This window comes from Dendrobates tinctorius, unplaced genomic scaffold, assembly GCF_039654945.1.
Source record: "Dendrobates tinctorius isolate UK_male_01 unplaced genomic scaffold, ASM3965494v1 ptg000029l, whole genome shotgun sequence".
Taxonomy (NCBI): domain Eukaryota; kingdom Metazoa; phylum Chordata; class Amphibia; order Anura; family Dendrobatidae; genus Dendrobates; species Dendrobates tinctorius.
The window spans coordinates 22,373,096-22,400,385 of NW_027361697.1; the positions used below are offsets into that span (position 1 = coordinate 22,373,096).

Sequence of the window (27,290 nt, forward strand, 5' to 3'; positions counted from 1 at the left end):
CCTATTCAGTTGCTGGTGATTCCTTCTGGCTTGTCAGGTCTTGGCTTTCAGCTCTCTTCCAGTCATCTAAAGCTAAGATTTTCTGCTTATGTTCACACTTGATTTTGTTGGTCTAATCAGTTTTTTGTGTGGTCTGCCAGCCCCGGCTGGGGGCTGAGCTAAATTTCCACTCTTATTTATCAGTAATTTGCCAATTGGCTTTTTGTCCCTTACTAGTTCGGTCTCTTTTTGCTGTCTCAGAATATTCCAGAGTGCTGATATAGTGGGAGAAGTCTAGTGACTTCAGGGTTAATTTTGCTATCAGAAGTGTTGGACATTATTTTTGTAGGGTTTTTTGCAGGTTGCAGACAGTGACTTGCCTTTCCTTCCCTGTCTAGCTAGTTTGGGCCCCATCATTTGCTCAGCCTATTTTCCTGCCTGTGTTTGTGCTTTCATCTTATTTCACCGTCAATACATGTGTGGGGGCTATCTATTCCTTCGGGGTCTGCTCTGGGGCAGTTAGTTTTCCCTTTTCTTGCTTTAGGCTTATGTAGTCCTCCGGCCGTGACGAGGCATCTAGGAACATCGTAGGCACGCTCCACGGCTACTGCTAGTTGTGTGGTAAGATCAGGGATCTGCAATCTGCATAGTTACCAACTTCTCTGGTTTTCTGTGGCTTAGCTTGTTTAGTTTTTTTTTTCTCCTTGGTGACCCATTCATAACAGAGCACTGTGCAAGCGATCATATTGAAATGGAAGGAGTATCATACCACTGCAAATCTACCAAGACCCAGCCATCTCTCTAAACATTCATCTCAAACAAGGAGAAGACTGATCAAAGACGCAGCCAAGAGGCCCATGATCACTCTGGATGAACTGCAGAGATCTACAGCTGAGGTGGGACAGTCTGTCCATAGGACAACAATCAGTCGTACACTGCACAAATTAGGCCTTTATGGAAGAGTGGCAAGAAGAAAGCCATTTCTCAAAGATATCCGTAAAAAGTGTTGCTTAAAGTTTGCAACAAGCCACCTGAGAGACACCAAACATGTGGAAGAAGGTGCTCTGGTCAGATGAAACCAAAATCGAACTTTTTGGTAACAATGCCAAACGATGTTTGGCGTATTGCAACACAGCTCATCACCCTGAACACACCATCTCCACTGTCAAACATGGTGGTGGCAGCATCATGGTTTGGGCCTGCTTTTCTTCATCAGGGACAGGGAAGATGGTTAAAATTGATGGGAAGATGGATGGAACCAAATACAGGATCATTCTTGAAGAAAACTTGTTGGAGTCTGCAAAAGACTTGAGACGGCGACAGAGATTTGTCTTCCAAGACAATGATCCCAAACATAAAGCAAAATCTACAATGGAACGGTTCACAAATAAACGTATCCAGGTGTTAGAATGGCCAAGTCAAAGTCCAGACCTGAATCCAATCGAGAATCTGTGGAAAGAGCTGAAAACTGCTGTTCACAAACGATCTCCATCAAACCTCACTGAGCTCGAGCAGTTTGCCAAGGAAGAATGGGCAAGAATTTCAGTCTCTCGATGTACAAAACTGATAGAGACATACCCCAAGCGACTTGCAGCTGTCATCGCAGCAAAAGGTGGCGCAACAAAGTATTAAGTTAAAGGGGCCAAATAATATTGCACGCCCCACTTTTCAGTTTTTCAATTTCCACAAAAATTTAAAATAACCAATAAATTTCATTCAACTTTACAACTGTGTCCCACTTGTTGTTGATTCTTCACCAAAAATTTACAATTGGTATCTTTATGTTTGAAGTATATGTGGGAAAAGGTTGAAAAGTTCCAGGGGGCCGAATACTTTCACAAGGCACTGTATATAAAGCCTAAATATATAATATATAACATGCAAGCCTACAGTTTAAACTGTGCATAAATGAAAATAAGGACACAAATATGTTCACCATTTTTATTATCAATTTAACACTTCGTGGTCAGTGCTCTGCACTTTCCCGCTGTTGAGAAGCTGGAATCACAATCTGATACAAGATCGAAACTAAATGAGAAAACAATATATTAGAAAGACTGACAGGAGATTGGGAAATGCAATACCTAAACCATGATGTACACATGTGATCTAGAAGATCCATCGTTATCTCAGAAAGCAAACAGCTAATATGACAATTCTTGTCCAGATAATGCAGGAACATTGACCTTTTCAGGTAAGCAACATAATACCGTACTCACTATAATCATAGCGGCACCAGAAAGCGATTCTGTTGTGTACCTGTCTACAAGTGGGAATTGTCATTCTTGGCTGTCAAGTTGTTCAAAACATGGTGGCATATATAGCGGTTTCTACATTTCTGCTGAAAAATAATAAACTGAATGGCTGCCAGTACAAATCCCACAGCTGCATCACGCCTTTCCAGACCTCTGCGTATCTTAGTCAGATATGTCATCTAGAAAAGCAGGTTTGTCGCCCTCCATTTCCAAAAAAATTTCATTAAAGAAAAACTATTTTTTTAAAATTATTAAGAAGAGAACCTGTCACTTCATGTTGCCCAAATCGCATGAAATCGCATCCTGCTTTTACAATCGCGGCCAGGTATACTATTTTCTGTAATACTTTGGTGTTTTAGAGAAAATATACTTTGAAGAGCCTGCTGAGGATCATAGCAAAAGACAAGACTAGGCACTCAAAATGATGTAACAAATCTTTATTTAGGCAATCCAAACAGTGAGTCAGTGACGTTTCGACCCCAAGACATGGGCCTTCATCAAACACTATATAGTGCAAGAAAATATTATACAAAGTCAAAATATGACTGCATGTGTGTGTTAATAAACAAGAAACAAATGAAACCTTCCTGAGCACCCAATCCTTTTCCTCAAGACCGCTGTGTACCTATCCTTACAGAGATTGGACTAGTCCAGATCTTCCAAATAACACTGGAGGCGATTGACAGATTTCCAAGCGTATACATCTGGATAAACCTATCAATCACCTCTACCAGTGCTGTGAAGAGCTGCCTGGCGGTGGAGCTATGGTCCCTGGGAGGATCTTTCAGAGAATATTTTCTCTGAAATGCTGTAGATAATGATATACCAGGCTGCGGCTGCAATCGTGCATCTTGGTTCTGTCCACGGTTTGGGCACCATGATCGTCTGAAAGTATCCTAAGTATCCTACAGGCTACTTCAAGATTGTGAATTTTTGTAATATATAATTACCTTATTTTGCCTCCTTCTCTCCCAAACATTAAGCTGTAGTTGTTTCAAGGCACAGTTCATGCTTCTTTAGAAGGTTATTTTAACTGCAACCCAAAGAAGATCCATACATTGAATTGATATAATCAGTATAGGAGTTCCCCTGTCTTGGTACAAGGGGATTGGGCTGCAGAAGTTCTGTACACAGAATTGTGCAATATAGCATATGGATCTTCCCTGAGTAGCAGTTCAAAGCAGCTTTAAAAGTAATAACTGTGCAGTGAATCAGCACAGAAGCATAGTGTGCGGGAGAGAAGAAAAATAAAGTAATGCAATATATTACATAAAATCATAACTGAAATGCCTGGAGTAATGAAAAATTGCTATTTAAAGGCCCTTTTACACGAACTCATAATTGACCAAATACTTGTTTCTGATCATTGCCCTGTGTAAACATGGCTGCAATCACTATCACTCATGTGCTGATGACAATACGCAAATTGTATGAAGACCAAATTATTTTAATAATGATTGCCTCTGTATAGGGATAAACATTGTAAAAGGCCTTTATATGTGTGCTGACGACTTTGACCAGGATGAGAACCGTAACACCAGTATCTTATGGGTATTAATATTCTGTGCTTCTGTTGAGGCTTTAGGTTTGTAGTTTCTGTAATTCACCTGTAGAGAGTGATTGTGGTGAGAATCTTTACTTGGTACCAAAATTGGATATCTTGTTGGAACGAATGAGATTAGTATCACAATCTTAGGACAGTTTACATATCTGATATTCATGATCTGAGCATGGACCACCGTTGCCCTAACTAGTTGCGCTTCTCTTGGCCAGAATTACATCTCACAGGCATAAATAAGCTGTTCAGTTCTGGTCAGAAGACACTGAAACGGGTACATGTAAATTTAGCATAGCTGCTATCGTAGTTCATTAGCAATAACACTAGAAAGCGATTTTTCCCCAATATTCATTGACAAGCTGCGACTTCTAAATAGAGACATTTGACAGTCATTTGACATTTTATGTGAAGTTTCCAAAACACCAAAGCAGGTTTATAACACCAATCACGTTTCATCACATTTAAGATAAAGAAGTGAGTGAGTATGTCATAGTGAAATCACTGTATTATTTAAGCATATTGGAGAACAGAAAAGGGTACTGCCAAAAAATAATGCCAGGCTGTCTAACCTGAGTCGGAGTCACTGCTGTCAGAAGAGCTGGAGTCACTGCTGCTCTCAGAGGTGGAGGAGGAACTGCTGCTGCTTTCACTCAGCCGTTTTGGACCACAGATCGGCTGTGGGACTGGTGTCGCCTCATCTGCAGTCAGGAAAAGCCACAAATAAATATTATAAATAGACTCAAGATATTAGCAGGGTTTAAATAATATACGAGAGGCAAGTGTAGAGAAGAAAAAAGTCACTTCTCAGAGTTTCTCCCAAAACCCTCCGGATTATAGGCAGCTATTTGCCCCAGTCCAACGGCAGACCAATTTGTAATTTAGTATAGGATGCAATTACTAAAATATATCAGTGGATTTTCATGGGTTGTAGTTTCACAAAAAAATATTTACATCAGTAATTCTTTAATATCTATTTACAAAAAACTTGATGTAAACAATAGATAATTTTCTGCTGACACATGCTTTTTTTAATGTTTTAATGTATAGTTGTTTTTTTTAAAGAACATTATAATTACATTTCCAATCTAGAGTTTCTATAGGCCAGAAAATTCCAAATAATAAAGAAAAGATGGAAGTTTGTTAAACTTTTTTATTGCGGTTTCAGAAAACACCTTTTCTGGTGTCGGCAGTTTTAAAACAAAACAAAACAAATAAACTGGGCTTTACTTTATCACCTCGGGTCTAGCGCCAAGACTATGCTGCTTCCGATGTCACGTTGACATCACTGTAGGCAAGAAGTTGAGCTGCTTGTGCCGTCAGTTTTGTCAGTGCCACTCAGCTGAGTTATTGGCTGCAGCGCTGTCAATGTTACGCAATTGCTGCAGACATTAACAAAAGGATAAGTAGCGGAAACTCGGCACTGGACCCGTGGAGGGAGATTGTAGCAGATTTTGTTTTTATTTAATAAAAAAAAACAAATTGCAACTGTGAATTTTTTTTTTCTGAAAATGGAATATCTTTTTCGGAATGTGCACCTACTGAATTTTACAGAAGAAAATGTTTCACGACATGCTGGCGTCTTTTGTCCTAAAGCATTTTTTTGGTTGTTTTCCTTTGTTGTTTTTGCGAACAGGTTTTTCATTTGGGAACATTTTGATATAAATTATTGAGCAGCTTCCACGCTGAAGCTGCCTGTAAAATAGTCAGGTCACGTTTTAGCAGCTTCCTGGCGTTCAAAAGCCTGAAGCAGTTAAAATAAGCTCAGAAAGACTGACTGAACATATCCACAGAAAGTTATTTTAGCATTGTAATGCATATATTCATTCTAGAAACACTTTTTCATGTGGGTTCCTGAGCGGGACTTGTCTAAAAAATACATTGTGTGCACATACCCTGAAGGAGCAATGGGCCCAATTTAGGCTTGAACTACTAGAAAGGTTTTCAGGATTTAACCCCTTAACAACTGTCGATATGCCTTTTAACAGCGGCAGTTAAGGGTACTTATACCTCAGTGCCGCTCTTTAACGGCACTGAGAAATACGTGTATAGCGCCCCCCCCAGAGTGGGAATTTCTCCGAGGTCTCGGCTGCCGGGGGTAGCTGAGACCCCAGAGAACATGATTCAGGTCAGCTTTTGCCGACCCCAGGGTTTCGGTCGCCGTTATTAACGGAACAACAGAGACCGCAAAAGAAAAAAAGTCTGATTTCCCATTTAATTTCTCTGTCTTCTGATGTGATCGCACATCAGAGGAGAGAGAAATGGGGTCCTCCGATTCCCCCCAGTACCTCTGGAGTCCCTGCATTTCCTCATGAAGTCCCCCTGCCGCATCTTCTTCTGGGAAGAAAATGGCGGACACAAGCGCAGTGCACCTGCCGAGATCTGCCGGCTGGCACCCGGCAATAATAGGAAAAACTTGGTTCATTTTGATCACTATGATAGGGTCTATCACAGTGATCAAAATAAAAAAACAGTAAATCAAACCTCATTTTATCACCCCCTTAATTAGGTAAAAATAATAAAATAAATTTTTTTTATTTATTTCCATTTTTCCACTAGAGTCAGGGTTGGGCCAAAGTCAGGGTTGTGGTTATGGTTGGGATTACGGTTAGGGTTGGAATTAGGGTTAGGGGTGTGTTGGGGTTAGGGTTGGGATTAGGTTTAGGGGTGTGTTGGGGTTAGGGATGCAGTAAGAATTTGGGGGGTTTCTACTGTTTAGGTACATCAGGGGATCTCCAAACATGACATGGCGCCACCATTGATTCCAGCCAATTTTGCGTTCAAAAGTCAAACGGTGCTCCCACTCTTCTGAGCCCTGCCATGCGCCCAAACAGTGGCTTTCCCCCACATATGAGGTATAGGTGTGCTCAGGAGAAATTGCACAACAAATTTTGTGGTCCATTTTCTCCCGATACCCTTATGAAAATAAAAAAGTTCCAAAATAAAATTTGTTGTGAAAAAAGTAACATGTTCATTTTTCCCTTCCACATTGCTTTAGTTCTCGGGAAGCACCTGAAGGGTTAATAAACTTCTTGAATGTGGTTTTGCACACCTTGAGGGGTGCAGTTTTTAGAATGGTGTCACTTTTGGGTATTTTCTGTTATATTGACCCCCCAAACTCACTTCAAATGCGAGGTGGTCCATAAAAAAATGGTTTTGTAAATTTTGTTGGAAAAATTAGAAATCGCTGGTCAACTTTTAACCCTTATAACGTTCTAACAAAAAAAATTATGTTTAAAAAAAATTGAGCTGATGTAAAGTTGACATGTGGGAAATGTTATTTATTATCTATTTTGTGTGACACCACTCTGATTGAAGGGTACAAAAATTAAAAGTTTAAAAAGTTGGAAAATTGCAACATTTTCACAATTGTTGCTAAATATCCGTTTTTTTCATAAATAAAAGCAAGTTATATTGAAGAAATTTTACCACTAACATGAAGTACAATATGTCACGAAAAAACAGTTTCAGAATGAGTGGGATACATTGTGGGATAACATTGAAGCATTCTAGAGCTATAAACTTATAAAATGACAGTAGTCAGAATTGTAAAATCTGGCTTGTTCATTAAGTACCAAATTGGCTTAATCACTAAGGGGTTAACAAGATGCTTCGATTTCAGTAAAACATAAGATGGTACTTGTGTATCAACTGTTGTAAAGTTTCATTCAAAGCTGAATATACCTTTTGTTTTTTTAGCAGAATTTAGTTGCCCGCTAACATCCTGGAGTCGTTTCTCCAGTTCCAGTTTCTTCTCTGTATTTAGCTGATCTTTGGATTTGGATTTTTCTCCTGTAAATAAGAAAAACAGTTATAAGTTCTTGACCTCTCAGTTTGTCTTACAGTATAGTCACCCATAAAACGCACATACCACTTGTCTTTTTGGGTCTCTTCCGCAGACTATTCATCACATATCGCTCTAAGTGCCTCAAGGTTGATGGTTTCAGCGTCTCAAAATCTATTTCTATTTCATGAGGATTGGAGTCTTTCAATGATGGCTCTCTGGACTGAATGATATGAACAATTCGGGCAAGCTTTTCACCTGGCAGCTTGTTAATGTCCAAACTCAACTGTCTTTTTTCATCATAAGTCATAGGCCTGGCTTGATCTTCATCGTCGGACACGGACAGCTTCTTTTTCTTTTTCTTGAAATCACTGAAAAGTAACATAAATGTGTTTAAAACTAGCGAATGCAAAAGAGCTTCCAAAATCAGTTCCAAGGATGAATGCGTAGTGTGTTGTACATGATGTCTGGCATCCAGCTAGAAAGGACAATATTCCCATTTCTGTACAGTGGCTGTAATTAATATTTCCATACAGTCATCTGTTGGAGTGGACTAAAAGATTTAGTCTTACTTGACTATAGATTTCTTCTTCAGTCTCTTTTTCTTCATTTTCTTTTTCTGATTTAGGCTGGCTTTCTTTTTCAGCTTTTTTTTCTTCTCCTTCAGCTTTTTTTTCTTTACATTCTTGGATTTCTTTTTCTTGGGTTTGGTGCTCGGACCATCTGTTAAGACTTTAAGTTGTTCATGTACAACCCTCAGCTTTCAATATAGAAGTGAACATAGTGACAAACCAACATTACAACCAAGGCATTGAACACAATTTTTTATAGAAAAAGATGCACAATATAAAAGACAAAGAGAATCCAGATAAGCAAGAGAGGGCTTGTGAGCATCATAGACATTTATAGTAAATTGAAAGCATACATGCTCAATAAATGGTGCTCCTAACAACATAATGCTGGGTCATCACAAAGCTGTCCACTGTGCCTGGTGGAGAGAGGACTCTAAACTATCACTCTCCAGAAGAGCATTGGCATATGTCCTGCTCACTATATTCGAGATTGAGTCCCAACAAGAAGCAATCCTCATTTTCTGTGCACATTGTAGTACACAATACTGCATGATGTATATTTAACATTGATATATATATATATATATATATATATATATATATATATATATATATATATATATATATATATATATATCTCTCTTACTCTTTCATCTATCTATATATCTGTTACCCGGGAGATGGCTTTTTAATACTATTTTATTGTATACTATATGTTCTATTATCTTAATGGTGCGGGCACATCTTGTATGCGGTGATACCCTTTACTACTTTGTCAAAAAAGGTGTTTTATCTTTATATACTCTCTTGTCCCATATTGTTTTTGATAACATGTTCAGCTTCTCTTGTTTTGTTTCTGCACCAAAAACGTAACATTAAAAACATCAGCTCGGCACACAAAAAATAAGCCCTCATCCAACCCGACATCACTAAAAATGGAGATGCAACAGATATCGGAAAATCGCGCATTTTTTTTTTTTAAAACAAACTTTGGAATTTTTCTCACCACTTAAGTAAAAAAAAAAGAACCTAGACATGTTTGGTGTCTATGAACTCGTAATGACCTGGAGAATCATAATGGCAAGTCAGTTTTAGCATTTAGTGAACATGGTAAAAAAAAAAAACAAACAGCTGTGGGATTGCACCTTTTTTTGCAATTTCAACGCACTTGGAATTGTTTTCCTGTTTTCCAGTACACGATATGTTAAAACCAATGGTGTCGTTCAAAAGTACAACTCGTCCTGCAAAAAACAAGCCCTCACATGGCCATTTTGACCAAAAAATTTTTTTAAAAAAAAGTTATGGCTCTGGGAAGAAGAGGAGCAAATAATGAAAATGCATAACCAAAAATACCTCTGGTCATTAAGGGGTTAAGAAGTAATGGAACGCATTACCTAGGTTTCCATATGTCCTTAGGTTCTATATGTTCCTGGATCAAACCACCTCCATGTCAGTATTTTTATTATGGTGCTGGTGGGTATAAGTACCTACTGCTGTCTAATGATGTTATGTGGCTGCTGCTACAACTACCCTGCTTTACAAGCTCCATTAGGTGGAGTCACTACCCTTTAACATGGATTTTTCTGACACTATACTAAGGAGGTAAAAAAAAAAAAAAAGTGTTTGTGGCACTAAACGGGTTTGGGGGGGGGGGGGGTCTTTCTGATTCAGCTAATAAAGGAGGTTCCTGTAATGGAGTATTAAAGCATACAGAATACTTAGAAGGCATAGCGAGAAGAAGTTTAGCTGGCACACATTTTTTTTTTTCCAGGCATGCAGACTCACCTGTTCTTGTAAGATGGCAAGCTGTCGAGCTCTATCGTCTTCTGAATCAGAAGAGGAGCTCTCAGAGGAGCTCGAACTGCTGCTTTCACTGGACGTGTATCTGTTTACCACGTTTTGGGAGTATGTGGCAGCATCAACAGGTGCATCTGGGATTTTAGCAAATAGTATCTCAAAAAGATCCTGAAATAGGAAGCACACAAAAGGATAAACGCAAAAAATACCAGACGAACCACGAGCCATTAATCAACCAATTACGAAGGTTATCAGTAAACATTTGTTACAGAACAAGGTGAAAGATTACATTAAGAGAAACACAGATGACGCCAATAGAATACATTTTCATATTTCATCTTTTAGGTAACTTACATGGAATACAACAAAGATATGGAAGTGTGCCTAGATTATAGCAGCACACCAATGCTTTTAAAAGGTGGCCCTGGACTGCAAATGATTTCTTCCGGTTGGGAAGCACCAATTCCTGCATCAACTAAACCCTTCTAAAGGAATATGCAAGGGATACATGGGACTGGCACACAAGAGAACAGGCGTTTCCTCCGGTGGGCCACCACCCTTTTATATGAGCAGTACTTAGCACAATACACTTGAATCCCTATGTACAGACAAAGGCAGCATCTTATTTATTTACCAGTCTACCCAATTCATTGTTATATAAATTTGTGATTGAGGATAATGTCACATTTACATGTAGCTTAAAAATGGTGCTCTGGAGTTGGTTACTGGTGTTCGCTGCGTTCAAAGTGCTGCCGGCTATTGAACGCAAGTCTGCATGTGTTCATTGAACCACGCGGATTCACCACGTCCAATACAGTGTACGAGTGAAATTTATCTTGCGAACTCAAGTGTCCGCAAGGTAAATTGACATGTTGCAGCCTGGAAAGACGCGCCGCATGTCCGTCTCCGCAGGTGAGTCGCGGTCGTCTCTGGATGCATAGTAGGCATGGGATTTATTGAAATCCCATCCACTATGCTGTAACATCTGGATGCTGTAGGCTGGGCACTGCGCAAGTACCCGCTGTCCAACCCTCAGCGTTTACTGACTGTGTGCACCTACCCTAAAGGATATAGAAACCAGTTTTGTAACATATGTATTTTTGGCTAAGAAGCAATTTGGCAATAGGGTTGCATTAACATGTTCGGACCATTCCACAGCCTCTATGTAACACTGTACATAGCTAGTGGCATAATAAATCAATGTTGTCCTTGAACTCATTAGATGGCAGGATTTTCAATCATTATACATTTTTAAAGAGGTTTTAAAGTTCAATTGATTTAGTCACATATCGGTTTAGAAGACTTCCCATGAGTAAGGTGGCTTATTTTATACTACAACACCACACTTATCTGGCGCACAATTACACCAATGTATAAACGAGAAGTGCTACAAGGTACTTAAAACTTAATTTTATTTATATCACAATATAAAAGTATTAAAATCAGGAAAAGTGCAAGATATGAAAGCGGGACAAATACGAATATGAATATCTAGCGTATCAGGAAAAAATTCACATTAAATGATTAAATTCTGACCAGTTATATTGTGATATCAATAAAATTAATTTTTGATTATCTACATTGTAGCACTTCTCGTTTTTATGTGGGTGCAATTGTGCACCAGGTAACTGTGGTGTTGTATTCTAATGTTGAAGAAGTGTCACCCATTGATTTAGGGTTATATCACGATAAGGACTGTTTGGGGTATATAAATACTTAATTTACACTAGTATTTTGTACAAAAATAATTGCACACAGCATCTGTAAATTTGGCACATTTCACAACCCCACTTGGATACACCTACTTTTTAGGCTAGTTTTCAAAATAGTCTTTTCAGTAAGGCATAAAATTGTCTAAAACACTGGAGTAAGAGAAGATATCATTTTGGCGCGTTCTGCTTTGTAAAGCTTTGCCATTGGTGTCACGGAGGCATCTTATGGTTCTTTTTAACTATTAATTTTTTTCTTAATGTGTTCATGAATTGAAATGGTATATATGCAAGAAAAAAAGAAAAAAAAATGTGCCACAGGCTAAGATGTGATGCGTGTTCCATGACATTTTCTGTTGTAAATTGACCATCTACCTGTAACGTTCGTGCCATAGTCACCACTTCGCTGTCCGGTGAATTGTGTTTATAACAATTCATGAACATTAATCGAACATCAGAGGCGAATTCCCGCGCATCTTTGTACTGGCCAGTCTCCATCTTGTCCTGAATATAGATATGTGACACACTTAGGTTAAGTTCACATGAACATATAAAAAAAAAAAAAAAAAAATCTGCGCTCCATCCCTGGTGATCCGTATGTAGTCTGCATACAATCTGTTTTTTTACAGGCAGCTATTTGCAGTTTAATATGTTACAGAACACCAATGTATCCATACAAATCGAATGCTACAGTGTTGCTTTTATTTTGTTAACGCACCCCTAGACTTGAATGGTTGAGTCACATCCAATTTATGGAAGAAATAAGTGCATGCTGCAATTTTTTTTTCTTCACACGCAGATTCAGCCAGTGGAAAAAAATTGGTTATCTGTACTGCCCAATTGAATAACATTGGCCCGAGAGCAGTCCGTCCCTCCCATCCCCCAAGACAGCGTTTGGACCAAAATACAGTAGTGTGAACGAGGCCTTAGAAAACGTGACAGCAAATGCATCTACAGTGTTTGTAGTTGCAAATTCTGATTAATCAATCTACCAAATTTGTTTTGCTGTAGGCCAAGGGTTCACACACATTTAAAGGGAACCTGTCAGGTAAAATAATGCTATTAACTTGCAGATACGGGGTTAATCTGCAGGTTAATAGCATTCTGACATTGTGCGGCGCTGGGAGTAAGTGTCTGCTGCTGGGAGAAAATGAAGTTTATTCTCCCCGGTAGGGTTCGGCTTCCAGTTTCTGTGCATAGAAAGCGGCGGCTGTGACTGTGTCCCTGGCACTGACTGAAAGCTGCTTTTAATTATGAGCAGGCTGTCAGTTACAGCCGCCGATATTTACAGGGTGGGCAATGTATATGGATACACCTAAATAAAATGGGAATGGTTGGTGATATTAAAGGGAATCTGTCACCCATATTTCGTGATATCATATAAAGATATCACCCAATTGCGCATCCCATAAGGATTCTATTAGGGCTTTTGAGTCCCCCGACCCCGCACCTTTGAGGCATAAATACCTTTTTTATTTTGTTGGGGATGTATGCAAATTGCCGCGGTCCGGTCCGACGGGCGGGGCTTAGTCGCCTTCCCCCCCCCCCTCGGCTTGCTGCATATAATCTTCATCTGTGAATAGCACAGATAACGTTGGTTTCCGCGCTTGCGCATTGTAAAGCCTGCGCAGTATGCTTTGCCCAACTGTGGGCGAATCAAACAATCGCTTCACATGCATGACACACTTCCGGGGCATAGACCGCGCCTGAAATTACCGGCGCATGCGGTGTAGCGATTATATGCTTCGCCCACAATTGGGCAAAGCATACTGCGCAGGCGCCGGAGGCTTTACAATGTGCAAGCGTGGAAACCAACGTTATCTGTGATATTCACAGATGAAGATTACATGCAGCAAGCCGAGGGGGGGGGGAAGAAGGTGACTAAGCCACGCCCATTGGACGGCGGCGATTTGCATACATCCCCAACAAGATTAAAAAAAAAGTATTTATGCCTCAAAGGTGCGGGGTCGGGGGACTCAAAAGCCCTAATAGAATCCTTATGGGATGCGCAATTGGGTGATATCTTTACAATTAATCAAGTTAATTTTCTTCCAGCACCGATACTCTCATTGCTAGCGCTGCATGATGTTAGAACACTATTATGTAGGGTTAATCTGCAAGTTAATAGTGCTATTTTACGTGACAGGTTCCCTTTAAGTTTGGTGCATTTTTAAGTCAAAGTGGGTTGATATAGAGGAAAAAGAATTATGGATCTATCTTTAAGGCTATGTGCACACGTTGCAGACTTTAATGCTGATCCGCAGCGTTTTTGGACGCCTGGAATTGCATCAAATCCACAGTGTTGTACACAGCCAATGTTTGTGAAGGGTAAATTAAGAATTGCAGTGCACATGCTGCGGAAAAATCCACTCAGATTTGCAGCGGGTTTTTTTTCCGCAGCATGTCAATTCTTTTTTGCAGATCCGCAGCAGCATTTTTGAGTCTGGCATATATTCTCTCTCTTCCAGAGGCACAAGGGAGAAAGTTCACAGACCAAATCCATTCCCAGTACCACCAAACAAATCCACACAGCAAAAATGCATTAAAATACACATCAATTCCGCATGAAAACCGCAAGCATTTTGCCCTGCGTTTTCTGCCAAGAGATGCGGATTCTCTGCAGAAAATTCCGCAGGTTAATCTGCAACGTGTGCACATACCCTTACAATCCATACAATAGTGAGAAAACCATGTGTTGCATAAAAACAACATTAATTTAAAGGATTATGCTGTTCGAAGCATAAAATACACATTGCAGTAGATTAACTCTTGTATTTTGTTCTGCAATAATGCAATGTTGTCTCTTTGGATCTGGGAGGGGTATTTACTCTCACTCCAGACTAGCATTCTCTGTCAGCTATACTGTTATTCTGGCTGTGTGTCTGACCGACCCCCTGGTGTGCGTGTACTGCATTAATTGTTTGATTCCCGTGTATGACCCGGCCTGTCCCCTCACTCTGAACTCTGTCTCTCGTTTTAGGTACTATTGTCTTCTCTGGTTCTGACCTCCTGGCTTGGCTATTGTTACTCCGCTACCGCTTGCCGGTATTGTAGCGTCTATTGCCCGTTCTGGTTTTCTGATCTATTGCTACGTCCTGACTATCCGCTCTGTCTAACCCTTTGGTACTGTCCTGCTATCTCGTGCATTGACCCCGGCTTGATCTGGTTTCCGCCCGTCTATGCCCCTTGGTAACTTGTCCCGTAGTTACCTTTCTAGGAGTTTCCCTGCAGCTCCTAGCTCTGTGGAGCTTAGGCCACGCCCCCAGCAGTCACATGCTTCAGGTCCTGATAGTTTGAAGCACGCATTGTCACCGCTGCTGCCCTGCTCCACAGGTATCTTTGAGCACGGTTTTTTGTACTCCGGACATGCGCACTGGCTCAGTGAGCGAGTGTAGTGCGGTGTTCCTGACATTATAGCTGACCGTTTCAGTTTTTTTTTTTTCTCTGAAGGAAAAAAAAAAAAAAAAAAAAAAAAAAAAAGAAAAAAAGTGTTATCCTCATGGATCCCATACAAGTTTTGGCTGATCAGGTCAAGCACCTGACCCAAATGTTCCATAAACTCAATGTGGCACAGCGCACGATGGCCCATACCCAGCAACAGTTGGTGGTTACTGTGCAGGGGGCTGTCGATGCAGGGGCTTCTAGTTCTGGGGGTAGAGATGTGTCATTAGCGTCCCCCGAATCTCCGATCAAATTGCCAGACCCTTTCTCAGGGGATAAAAAGGAGTTCAGGTCTTTCAGAGAAGGATGCAAGCTTTTTTTTTTTCTCTAAGGCCCCGATCCTCCGGGGATGAGTTCCAGAGGGTGGGGTTCATTATTCCCCTACTTCGGGGGGCTCCACAGGCATGGGCTTTCTCTCTCTCTTCCTCTGCTCCTGGACGTATCTCTGTGAATTTGTTCTGAGGCACATTTATGATGAGCCTGATAGAGTGCGTCTGGCAGAGGATATGGTGATGAGTGTGACACAGGGGAGGCACTCTGCTGAATGGTTCTGCTCAGAGTTTAGACATTGGACGTCCGAAGTATCCTGGAACGCCGCCGCCCTGAGAGGGTTGTTTCGCAGGGGCCTGTCTGACCGCCTGCAGGACGCTCTGGCATTACATCCGCCTCCTGATACCCTGGAGGACGCCATGATGCAGGCGGTCCGTATGGACCGAAGACTCCGTGCTAGAGGAATGATGCAACAAGAGTCTCCCTTGTACCCCAAATTGTGTGTGACACTGCACCTGTATCTGAGCCCATGGAGGTTGGGTCAGTCTCGGTTAAGGAGAAAGAGAGAAGGCACCGTAGAGACAACCTACTATGCTTTTACTGTGGAGCCTCTGGACATTGGAAAAGGAATTTCTCCTCCTGCCATTCTTCAGAGAAACCATCAGAGAAACGACTGAGTCTGGGTAACAATCGAGGAGGTTGTCCAGACTCCCAGGTACATTTTTTCTCACGTATAAAAATGGTGCTCCAGGTTGAATTGGAACTTGCTGGTGGACCTGTTATGACCACCGCCTTTGTCGACTGTGGTTCCTCCATTAATCTGATTGATGCCCAAGTTGTGACTCTTAATAAGATAGGGACAGTCAGGTTAAAAGACCCTGTTAAAATTGTGGCTGTGGATTCATCCCCTCTTACCCGGGATGGAATTTGTTTTATGTCTGAAGTTTTTTCTATGAAAGTGGGTTCCACTCATGTGGAAAATTTAAGTTGTTTCATTATGAATAATCTGCCTGCAGGACTGGTATTGGGAATGCCCTGGTTGCAACGCCACAATCCTCTCATTGATTGGGTGAAGGGGGAGATCACCCGATGGGGATGTAATGATATTGGTCTGTGTTATAACCTGGTTCCTTTTGTCAATCCGATAAAATCTGTATCTGTGTCATCTGTCGGGTATTCCGGAGTACCTGAGAGACTTTAAAGATGTGTTTTCCGAAAGTGAGGCTGAGGCGCTCCCACCACATAGACCATATGATTGTGCTATCGATTTAGTACCTGGATCCAAATTACCCAAGGCTCGTTTGTTTAATTTGTCCGGGCCTGAGCACCAGGCTATGAAAGAGTACATTAAAGAAAGCCTTCACAAGGGGCATATTCGGCCCACGGTCTCACCCGTGGCAGCGGGGTTTTTCTTTGTAAAGAAAAAAGATGGTGGGTTGCGACCGTGCCTCGACTTTCGAGAACTGAACAAAAATACTGTTAAGAACACGTACCCTCTTCTGTTGATTCCTGATCTATGCAATCAACTCACGGGGGCCAAATGGTTTTCTAAGCTCGATCTACGAGAGGCTTATAACCTTATAAGGATCTGGGAGGGGGACGAATGGAAAACAGCATTCCTGACAACTGAGGGGCTGTTTGAAAACCTGGTTATGCCCTTCGGCATCACTAACGCTCCTGCGGTTTTTCAGAACTTTATTAATGTTGTTTTTTCTGACTTGATTGGACGTTACGTAGTCATTTACCTGGATGACATCTTGATCTACTCTGAGGACAGTCAGTCACACTTGCACCATCTGCGTATGGTTCTCATGAGGCTCTGGGAGAACCATTTGTATGCTAAGCTGGAGAAGTGCTCATTTTTTATGCAAGAACTATCTTTTCTGGGTGTAATTGTATCCAGGGAGGGATTCCGCATGGATCCAGGGAAGGTTCAGGCCATTACAGATTGGGTGCAGCCGCATGACCTGAAGGGGTTGCAGCGATTTCTGGGCTTCGCTAATTATTATAGGAAGTTCATTGAAGGGTTCTCGCAGGTGGTGAAACCCTTGACGGACCTCACTCTTAAAGGGGCAGATGTAAAAAATTGGTCCGTGGCCGCAAAAAATTCCTTCCTGGCATTAAAGAAGTGTTTTAATACAGCCCCTGTGTTGGTACAACCCAATTCGTCAAGACCTTTCATCGTTGAGGTCGACGCTTCGGAGGTGGGGGTGGGGGCAGTATTGTCACAGGGCCCCTCTACCCTGACTAACCTCAAACCCTGTGCCTTTTTCTCTAAGAAGTTCTCTTCGGCCGAGAGAAACTATGATGTCGGTAACAGGGAATTGTTAGCAGTTAAATTGGCCTTCGAAGAATGGAGGCATTTTTTGGAGGGGGACGCTCATCCCATTACGGTCATCACTGATCATAAAAACCTGGCCTATATCGAGTCTGCTAAGAGATTGACCCCCAGACAGGCTCGATGGGCACTTTTTTTTTTCTCGATTTCATTTTACCATCACGTTCCGACCAGGGTCTAAAAATGTAAAGGCGGATGCCTTATCCCGAAGTTTTGATTCTGTGTCCCCTCCAGAACCTCCTTCCTCCATTCTTCAACCGGGAGTGGTTGTAGCCGAAATCGCCTCCGAGTTACAGAGAGTTTATGGAAGCACAAGCTCTCAGGAATAAGCCCCCAGGTAAATTGTTTGTACCCGAACAATTCCGTCCCACACTCCTTCAAGAATTTCATGATTCTGTGTTAAGTGCACACCCTGGTATTGCAGCTACCCGGGGGGCAGTAGCTAGGGGTTTTTGGTGGCCCTCTATGGGTACTGATATAAAAAGGTTTGTGACTACCTGTGGGGTGTGCGCGCGCTCTAAAAGCTCTCAGGTCCGGCCGGGGAATTGGTGCCTTTGCCAATTCCGGATAAACCATGGACACACCTGTCTATGGACTTTATCACTAATCTTAAACCTTCCAAGGGCAACTCAGTGGTATGGGTAGTGGTTGATAGATTTTGTAAGCAAGCCCACTTTGTGCCATTACCTGCATTACCATCTGCTGAAACCTTGGCCCGCTTGTTTATACAGCACATTGTTCGACTGCATGGAGTGCCTGTGAACGTGGTGTCGGACAGGGGTGTGCAATTTGTGGCCAGTTTTTGGAGAGCGTTTTGTATGAAGTTGGGGGTCACATTGTCATTCTCCTCTGCCTATTACCCGGAATCCAACGGACAAACGGAACGCACCAACCAGTCATTGGAGCAGATTCTGAGATGCCTGGCCTCCTCCAGACAGGAAGACTGGTGTGAGGTATTACCCATGGCAGAATTTGCATTCAACTGTCGGATTAATCAGTCTACCGGAAAGTCTCCCTTTCAGGTCAATTATGGGTTTGTTCCGCAGTTTGGGGAATTTTCCCGTATGGATTCGGATTGCCCTGGTGCCAAGGGGATGGTACAACAATTAAAAACCCTCTGGAAGGAGGTGCAGGGGAACATCTCCAAAGCCCAGAAGTAGTTCTAACATTTTGCATACAGGAGGTGGGGGGTGGTTCATGCGTTGACAGTGGGGGAAAAATCTGGTTGTCCACCCGTAACATCAAACTTAAAATACCCTCTATGAAGTTGGGCCCCAAATTTATTGGCCCATACAAGATTGTAGAGGTGATCAACCCGGTGGCATACAGATTACAGTTACCCACCTCCTTCAAAATCTCTAATGTCTTCCACAGGTCCCTATTAAAACCTGTGGGGACAGTTAGAGAAGATCCCTCATCTGTGGCTCCACCAGTGTTGGTAGAGGGTCAACTGTAGTACTAGGTAGGGTGCATCATTGATTCACGGTGGGTGCGCCGGAGACTTCAGTACCTTATCTATTGGAAGGGATATTCCGTTGAGGATCGGTCGTGGGTTCCGGCCAGTTCGGTGCACACTGATCGACTGGTGCGGGCTTTTCATGCCAGATACCCTGAGAAACCTGGGGGTCCAGTGGCCCCCCATTAAGAGGGGGGGTACTGTCATGGTTAGGACATGGTTAATGTCCTGTTCTCACAGGGTTAACTTTTGCCGGCCTCTCTTAGGATCTGGGAGGGGTATTTATACTCACTCCAGACTAGCATTCTCTGCCAGCTATACTGTTATTCTGGCTGTGTGTCTGACCGACCCCCCTGGTGTGCGTGTACTGCATTGCTTGTTTGATTCCTGTGTATGACCCGGCCTGTCCCCTCACTCTGAACTCAGTCTCACGTTTTAGGTACTATTGTCTTCTCTGGTTCTGACCTCCTGGCTTGGCTATTGTTACTCCGCTACCATTTGCCCCTATTGTACAGTCTATTGCCCGTTCTGGTTTTCTGATCTATTGCTACGTCCTGACTATCCACTCTGTCTAACCCTTTGGTACTGTCCTGCTATCTCGTGCATTGACCCTGGCTTGATGTGGTTTCCGCCCGTCTATGCCCCTTGGTAACTTGTCCCGTAGTTACCTTTCTAGGAGTTTCCTTGCAGCTCCTAGCTCTGTGGAGCTTAGGCCACGCCCCCAGCAGTCACATGCTTCAGGTCCTGATAGTTTGAAGCACGCATTGTCACCGCTGCTGCCCTGCTCCACAGGTATCTTTGAGCACGGTTTTTTGTACTCAGGACATGCGCACTGGCTCAGTGAGCGAGTGTAGTGCGGTGTTCCTGACACCTGTGCACAGTACTCACCAGGCATTGTATGATTTCCTCAGCAACATTACAGCCCAGCATGCAGTTGTTTCTCTCTGTACTCTTAAGTAAGATTAGGTATGAGAGTACGTGTGCAGGCTAAACTTAAACGATTTGTCAGCAGGGAGTGGTGATAGAAGCAGTGAGCAACACTAGCACTGCCCCCTGATCCAAGGATCCAGGACATCTTCAGAGGGCAGCAATACAAGAAACTGTTTTAAGTAACTGCAGGGCCACCCCTGGATGACCTCCTGTTCCAAGAGGGGCGATAGATGCTGCTGCAAAGAGCGAGTGCAGCAACAGCCTCCTGTAACATTTTGTTTGAAACTCCTCTCTAAATGAAATGCCACAGAAACTGAAGTAAAAAAGACATTTAAAAGATTAGCTAGAGAGGGAAAAGTGAGGAGCATTTTATAATGAAGATAATTACAAAAGAAGTTTGCGTGTAAAGATGGATATCTAGAAAGGATATTTTAGGTACCGGACCACCTCTTTAAGTTTTGATTGGTTACTATGTGCACCAAAGAGTCTTGCTTTTCATAGAGGAGGCAATTGAGTTCCATTGATTTTTTTCACTCTAAACTTTTGACTATTTGGCTATAGATAGCAGTAAAACCATGTTGTAGCTCTGAGACACTGCACATAGTGCAACAAGAAAAAATTACCAATTAGTTTTTTTACATTTGAGAAAGACACAAGTGTGGTGTGGAAACGTGTTGTATAAAAAAAAAACCCCACTTCTTTATAAATTGAATCAAGTATAATCATTTTGGTTAGCGCAGCCCAAAACAGCGAATTATCTTTTCCTTCAAACATTTCTCAGATAGTTTAGAAGCACACTGAATCCTGCAAATACTTACTCTGATGGTTCTCAGATCCATGGGACAATTCAGCATTTCACTGAAGCCTGGCAAGTTAAGGCATGCAGAGTGGTCAGGCTTATAGAAAGGCCAGGCAGAGCTTGCATGTTTTTGAGACATCATCTCGTTCAATATATTGTGGCAATGTTTCAGCTGTTCAGATAGTGGTTTCGAAATAATTGCGTGAATTTGATGTGGAGAGTCTCGGACCGAAGTGTCAGCTTGTGGTTTTTCAGGACTTGTTGGCATTTGTATTTGTCGTGGTGCAGATACAGAAGAAGAGGATTCACAGGAAGTTGATATAAGAGACACAGCAGGAGTTGTAGTATCTGCCTTCCTCTTAATGCCTTTCTTTGCCTAAAAAAGTACCGTACATTTAAGTAAATGCAATTTAGTTTCATGGAATTGCCCATCTTTTCACAAGATCGGTCATCAAAGGGAGTTCTCAAAGAATGTAGAAAAATTGGCCATATCACATAATTCAAACAGCAGAAAGTCATACTCATGTGTCTGGATGAGCTGCAGTCTGAAGAGACACAGCACTGGAAAAGCACAAGCAACTCCATAAGCTGAGGAGAAGGACTGTGATAGAAGAAGAAATAAACCTTATCCACTGATTGAGCCAAATCCTTTGTGCTCAACAGCCTCAGGCTTCAGGAGAAGAGCTAAATCTTCTTGGGACAATCACCGCCCTTCTCCAGCAGCTCACATACAGCGCTGGCAAAAATTGAGATCACCACATCAAAACCCTGTCATGGGCAGCCCATTCTCCAGACTTGAACCCCATTGAAAACCTCTGGAATGTAATCAAGAGGATGATGGATAGTCACAAGCCATCAAACAAAGAAGAACTGCTTAAATTTTTGCGCCAGAAGCAGTGTCAGACTGGTGGCAAGCACGCCAAGACGCATGAAAGCTGTTTTTAAAAATCATGGTTATTCCACAAAATATTGATTTCTGAACTCTTCCTGAATTAAAACATTAGTATTGTTGTTTCTAAATGATTATGAACTTGTTTTCTTTGCATTATCTGAGGTCTGAAAGCACTGTTTTTTTTTTTTATTTTGACCATTTCTGCTTTTCAGAAAAAAAATGTATTGCTTGGAAATTCGGATACTTTGTCAGAAGTTTGTATACTAAAAGAACAATTTACATTTTACTCAAAAATATACCTATAGAGAAAAATCAGACAAACTGAACATTTGAAAGTGGTCTCTTAGTTTTTGCCAGAGCTGTATATACTGTATATGCTTATGATACAGATCTGTCAGTTAAGGCCTGTTTCACACATACGTTTTTTACATCAGCTGCAATCTGCAAAAATGGCGGGACACGGATCCGCAACTGTTTTGAAAGCAACGTGTGCTACCGGACCGTTGCTTTGACGGATCCGGGGATGGCAGAAATTTAAAGGATACAAAGTCCAGAAGTAGAAGGCGAGCACCATCACAATAGTCCACACATCCGAACCATCATACGTTTATAAAAGAGCTCAGCCGGCAATACAATTGTTTTACCCTTAGGTGCACATTCATGGAAAATAAGTTAATCCACATAGCAAAAAATAGTAGAGAAGAGCGGCACTCACCGGGTAGTGTAGTCAAAGCTTTATTGTAAAAGCATATCAGTGGGAGAACAGGTGCAAAAAGGAGATAGCAACGACGATCGTTTCGAACTGCAAAGGCGCTTCCACAGGTTACCGAAATTTAAAAGGAACCCGTGCCCGGAGAGGAGAGGAGAGGAAGAATTTTTTTCAGCTGCCAGAACGGGATTTAGGGTTAAATTTCCGGCAAAGGCAATGCTTCCGGGCATGCGCAGTGACAAATGCGGATCCGGCCAGCCTAAACGTTTCATTGTCCGTCCTGTCATGTCAGCGGACGCCAAAATTTTGGCGGATCCGTAAAAATAACGGATCCAACGGATGACCATCCGTCAAGAACCGCCGATAATGCAAGTCAATGGGAAAAAAAACGGATCCGCCAAGAAAAATGGCAGATCTGTTTTTTTTGCAAAACGGCGGATTTTGACTGATGGAGACAAACGGATGTGTGAAACAGGCCTAAGACAAAGAAGCTCAGACATGTAAAGACAAACGGGAGCATTCATAAAAACTTGCATTTTATAGGCCAGTCTGGATGAAAATTTAATTGGAGTAAGATATGCCAATAAGGGCATGCCTCAAAGAATTTGAAGCATCTACTAGTAGACCATGCACCAGAGTACAGAAATGTACAATGATCATGAGATGGAGTATATTTCTGTTATAATTTATGCTACTTTCTGACTTAAATCATAATAAATCTATTATGCTGCTCTAGACTCCTCCATCTAAGCTCTATCAACTTTTCAGAATCATGGCGTAAAAACAGTAAAAGTTAAAAAAATGTTCACAGCTACAGGTTGTGCAAAAATCTGTGGAACCTTTGACATTTTTTAATGTGTTTGATGAAATCCCTCTCTATGTCTGTTAAATTTATTTGGTAATGTAACAAATTACCAATAATGTGATATTTCAGGAAAATGTAAAATCACAAGCCTAAGCTTACTTTGGATACAGGGCTGGTGGGTGCAGTCTTTGTAGGCCGAACGATGGATAAAGGAACAAGGGTAGCTCTCTGAGGCATCATTGCAATAATTGGCAGCGGAAATGGACTTCTGTGCATTTTCTGACAAGTCACTTTTTTTATTGGAACAGAAGTACGCTCCATGTCCTCTTTAGACTCTGAAATAAGGAGGTAATATTTTAGAATTTACATTATACAGTCTGGGGCTCCATGCAAGATCTCGCCTCGTGTGGTACGGAGGATTCTCAGAAAGGTCATGAATCAGCCCAGAACGACACAGAGGACTTAGTCAATGACCTGAAGAGAGTTGGGATCACAGTATCAAACATTACCGTTAGTAACACACTACACCTTCATGGATTAAAATCCAAAGCTTTAATAGAACTAAAACAGCCGCACTCACAGGTGAATGCAAGTAATAGATTTGATTTACAATAATCACCACACTGTTAAGTAGTACATTAGATGATTGTACGAAAAGCTATAGGCAACGTTGCTCTGGCAGTTCATCAGGAATCAAGAAAGCCGCAGCTTTTGAAACGCGTTGAATATTGCTCCTCTAACCAGTCTGACTTATTCAGTACTTGAGTGACGTCACTCTCCACAATCCGTTAGCGCTGTACTATCGAACGTGTCGACATGCAGCGATCCCTCAGCGCACGCCACTGGCCGGGGCTGCACATTGATAGTCTCAGTAACTCCAGACAAATACTCACCTCCTGGACCAGCTGGATACCTTGTGGTCCCTCGTTATCCAACAACAGGATCTGTGCACCATGGCACCTTTTCCCATTGCTCTCAGGATTAGAGACAGCAAACCTTACGTACCTTCCATATAGTGACAGCAGCAGGACTAGTGCATTACGGCACTCTCACTGCTCCCAAGGACTAGAGGAAGCGAACTTCATGCATCGTCTATGCAGCAACATCAGCAGGTAAAAAAACTTCTCCTATAGTTTGTCTCGTTCAACATTTTAACATTTAAACTATGCACGAATGACATTTCGTACATTCATCTACTGAACAATTTATGCGATTATCTACTAGGGATCTTATCTGAACGCCGTCCGGACCTTCTAAATTTTATATACACTTTTCATGCAACAGGTGGTAGTTGTTCACCAAACCAGGCAGCTGGGTATTTTTTATCGAGTCTAGCACCAGTGTCTCATTGATTCTTTTATCAGATTTTATATCAGGATGGAAAATCTCATGTGATTTCACTTTATGTAAATATACCTTAAAAGTGCTTGTAAAAGATTAAATAAAAATAAAAAAACATGCCACACCTGTCCATAGGTTGTGTCTGGTAATGCATCTTTGCAACAATAAATTAACGTCAAGCTGCAATTCTGCACACAGCCTGTGGACAAGTGTGGCACTGTTTTTCAAAGAAAGCGCCATTTTGGCTGAGCCCTGGCCCTTTGAAAATGTTTAATATGCTACATGAGTACAGTAAATTTTTGAGGTGCTTTATACCAGGTGTGAAGAAGTACTGGGGCAGAGGATCTTCAGTATATGTTGTATACCTGATGGTAGATTCTAAAGATAAAAAGACAGCTGAGCAATACCAGTTGTAGTGTTTAGTGATGAGCGAGTATGCTCGCTACTCGAGATTTCCCGAGCATGCTCGGGCAGTCTCTTAGTATTTGGATGTGCTCGGAGATTTATTTTCTGTCGCCGTAGCTGCATGATTTGCGGCTGCTGGACAGTCTGAATACATGTGGGGAATTCCTAACTAAAAAACAATCCCCTATGTATTCAGGCCGGCTAGCAGCTGCAAATCATGCAGCTACGGCGACAGATACTACATCTCCGAGCACATCCAAATACTCGGAGATCACCCGAGCATGCTCGGGAAATCTCGAGTAACGAGTATACTCGCTCATCACTAGTAGTGTTTAAATTACTAAGAGACTAAGAAGTGTTCTCCAACAGAAGGATTAAGGGGGTTGTTGCATCATCTTAAAATGGGTAAAATTGCAAAAATAAGAACAGAGGAATTTTTAATTTTACTGCTTACTAATCGATACCTAGGATACAATCTACTGCTGCAGTCCATCAGCAGTGTCCGGTCTCCTAAGTAAGAAGTGCAGTGCTTATAAGAGCTGCTCTGAAGATGGCAGCATCGCTACATCTGGCCGGCTTCAGTCCCCCTGCATTCCTCCAATGGCGCAGAAGCTGTCAGAGAGCCAGTGTACAACCATGATGATGGTTCGATATGTTAGTCAGGAGAACACCGCCTGCCCCCCAGCAATAAGCAGGTAGGCTTGGGAACGAATAATTCAAAAAGATGAGAAAACCCCTTTAAACTGCAGCTATTACACAAACTAAGACGTCCAGGACCAGAGATGAAGGCATCGCTTTGGGTAGATACCTCCTTCAGATGATGTTGGCATCTTCCTTTTCACACTTCTGTTTCCAACAACAGACAATTCAATTTCTTCATGGGGCATTTCAGCAATTTTCTGCATGAACACTTTTTCCAGCTCTTGAGCCATTAGAACGATATCATCCCCTGGCTGTAATACATTGCATGTGTGAATAAGTACTTCATAATGTAAAAGCATTTGAAAAAAAAAAAAAAAAAATCTGACATTTCATACGGTTCAGCCTCATTCTGCCACACCAAGAACCAGCGCCCACAGGCTCCGAATGGCCACGAGCTATACGATGGCTTTACCTTATTATAAATAAAGCAATTTGTGAACATGGTATTGAAATCCTGAATGCAGTCCAGAGCCTTCGGGTAATAATTATACTCCAGTCTTTTCCGTATTGTACTCAAATCCATTGGATTCTTTATAATTTGATAATAATCCTGCAAATAAAAAAACAATGTTATGAACAGTTCCGAAAGCGCATGCTGGACAATTTCAAAAAATTGTGGTAACAGTGTTTTTCCAAAATTTGTGCAAATAGGTAGAAAATCGTATGATTTAATAGAAAATGTTAAAAAAAAAAATTATTTTTACCACAAATGTTAGATTTTAAACAACATAGGCAGGAAAACCATCAACCCTGGACTGCAGAACACAAATAAGGCCACATGCAAGAAGAGATGAAGCATTCTATCACTAAGGCTAGGTTCACATTAGCGTTTGAGTCAGCAGCGTATCCTCTACATAAGCACGCACAAACGCATGCAAAATGTATGTTTACGCAGCGTTTTTATGCGCATCATCTTACGCGTGACGGAAAAAAAATGCTGCGTGTGCATGCATTTGTATACGTTTTTGCATGCGCTTGCGTTGTTTATGCGCATGCGTTTGATATGACAGACAAAAATGGGCGTGTCTCATGGGATTTCTGCATGTATTTTGAATAACTAATGTGTATCAAACGCATGCTTACGCATGCGTTCCCATAGACAGTAATGCAGGGTTTTTGTACGCACTCATCCGCACGCGCATGCCTGCATATGTGTGACAGATTTTTGACGCCTCAAAAAAATGCAACATGTTGTGTTTGCCGGACACTGCCGCAGACCGCGAAACAACGCATGCGTATGTATCCGCAAGCGAACGCATATCCCTGGGTACACCATGTTAAATATATGTACGCATAACGCATGCGGATCTATGCAGATCAAATGCTGGGCACAGATGCAAATGTGAAACCAGCCTCAGCTGCAGTCACGATGTAGTAGAATGAACAGAGATACAGGTTCTACATTATGGGGAGACGGAAAGGAAAACGTGCACTTACAGAAGACCTGTCCTCACTCTGTAGGCCAGCTTGGCCTCTCTACTAATTGGGCAGGAGCCAGCACTTTGAAGACATGATACCAGGTCAAATATGGACAGTTTCTGCTCTTATTTT

The 27,290-nt window shown here is 41.8% G+C and overlaps 1 protein-coding gene across 8 annotated transcripts in view; it reads right to left on the reverse strand.

The window, feature by feature from the left end:
• BRDT (bromodomain testis associated) overlaps window positions 1-27,290 on the reverse strand; it is a 176,026-nt gene that overhangs the window by 80,226 nt on the left and 68,510 nt on the right. For all 8 annotated transcript variants that reach the window (XM_073571465.1, XM_073571469.1, XM_073571470.1 and 5 more), the window contains 10 exons: window positions 26,152-26,289; window positions 25,846-25,990; window positions 23,451-23,626; window positions 20,905-21,261; window positions 12,027-12,155; window positions 9,931-10,110; window positions 8,146-8,333; window positions 7,661-7,944; window positions 7,474-7,581; window positions 4,362-4,490 (listed from right to left, as the gene is read on the reverse strand). In XM_073571465.1, the coding sequence (XP_073427566.1) occupies window positions 4,362-4,490; window positions 7,474-7,581; window positions 7,661-7,944; window positions 8,146-8,333; window positions 9,931-10,110; window positions 12,027-12,155; window positions 20,905-21,261; window positions 23,451-23,626; window positions 25,846-25,990; window positions 26,152-26,289 (1,834 nt within the window). The remainder of the gene's footprint in view (window positions 1-4,361; window positions 4,491-7,473; window positions 7,582-7,660; window positions 7,945-8,145; window positions 8,334-9,930; window positions 10,111-12,026; window positions 12,156-20,904; window positions 21,262-23,450; window positions 23,627-25,845; window positions 25,991-26,151; window positions 26,290-27,290) is intronic.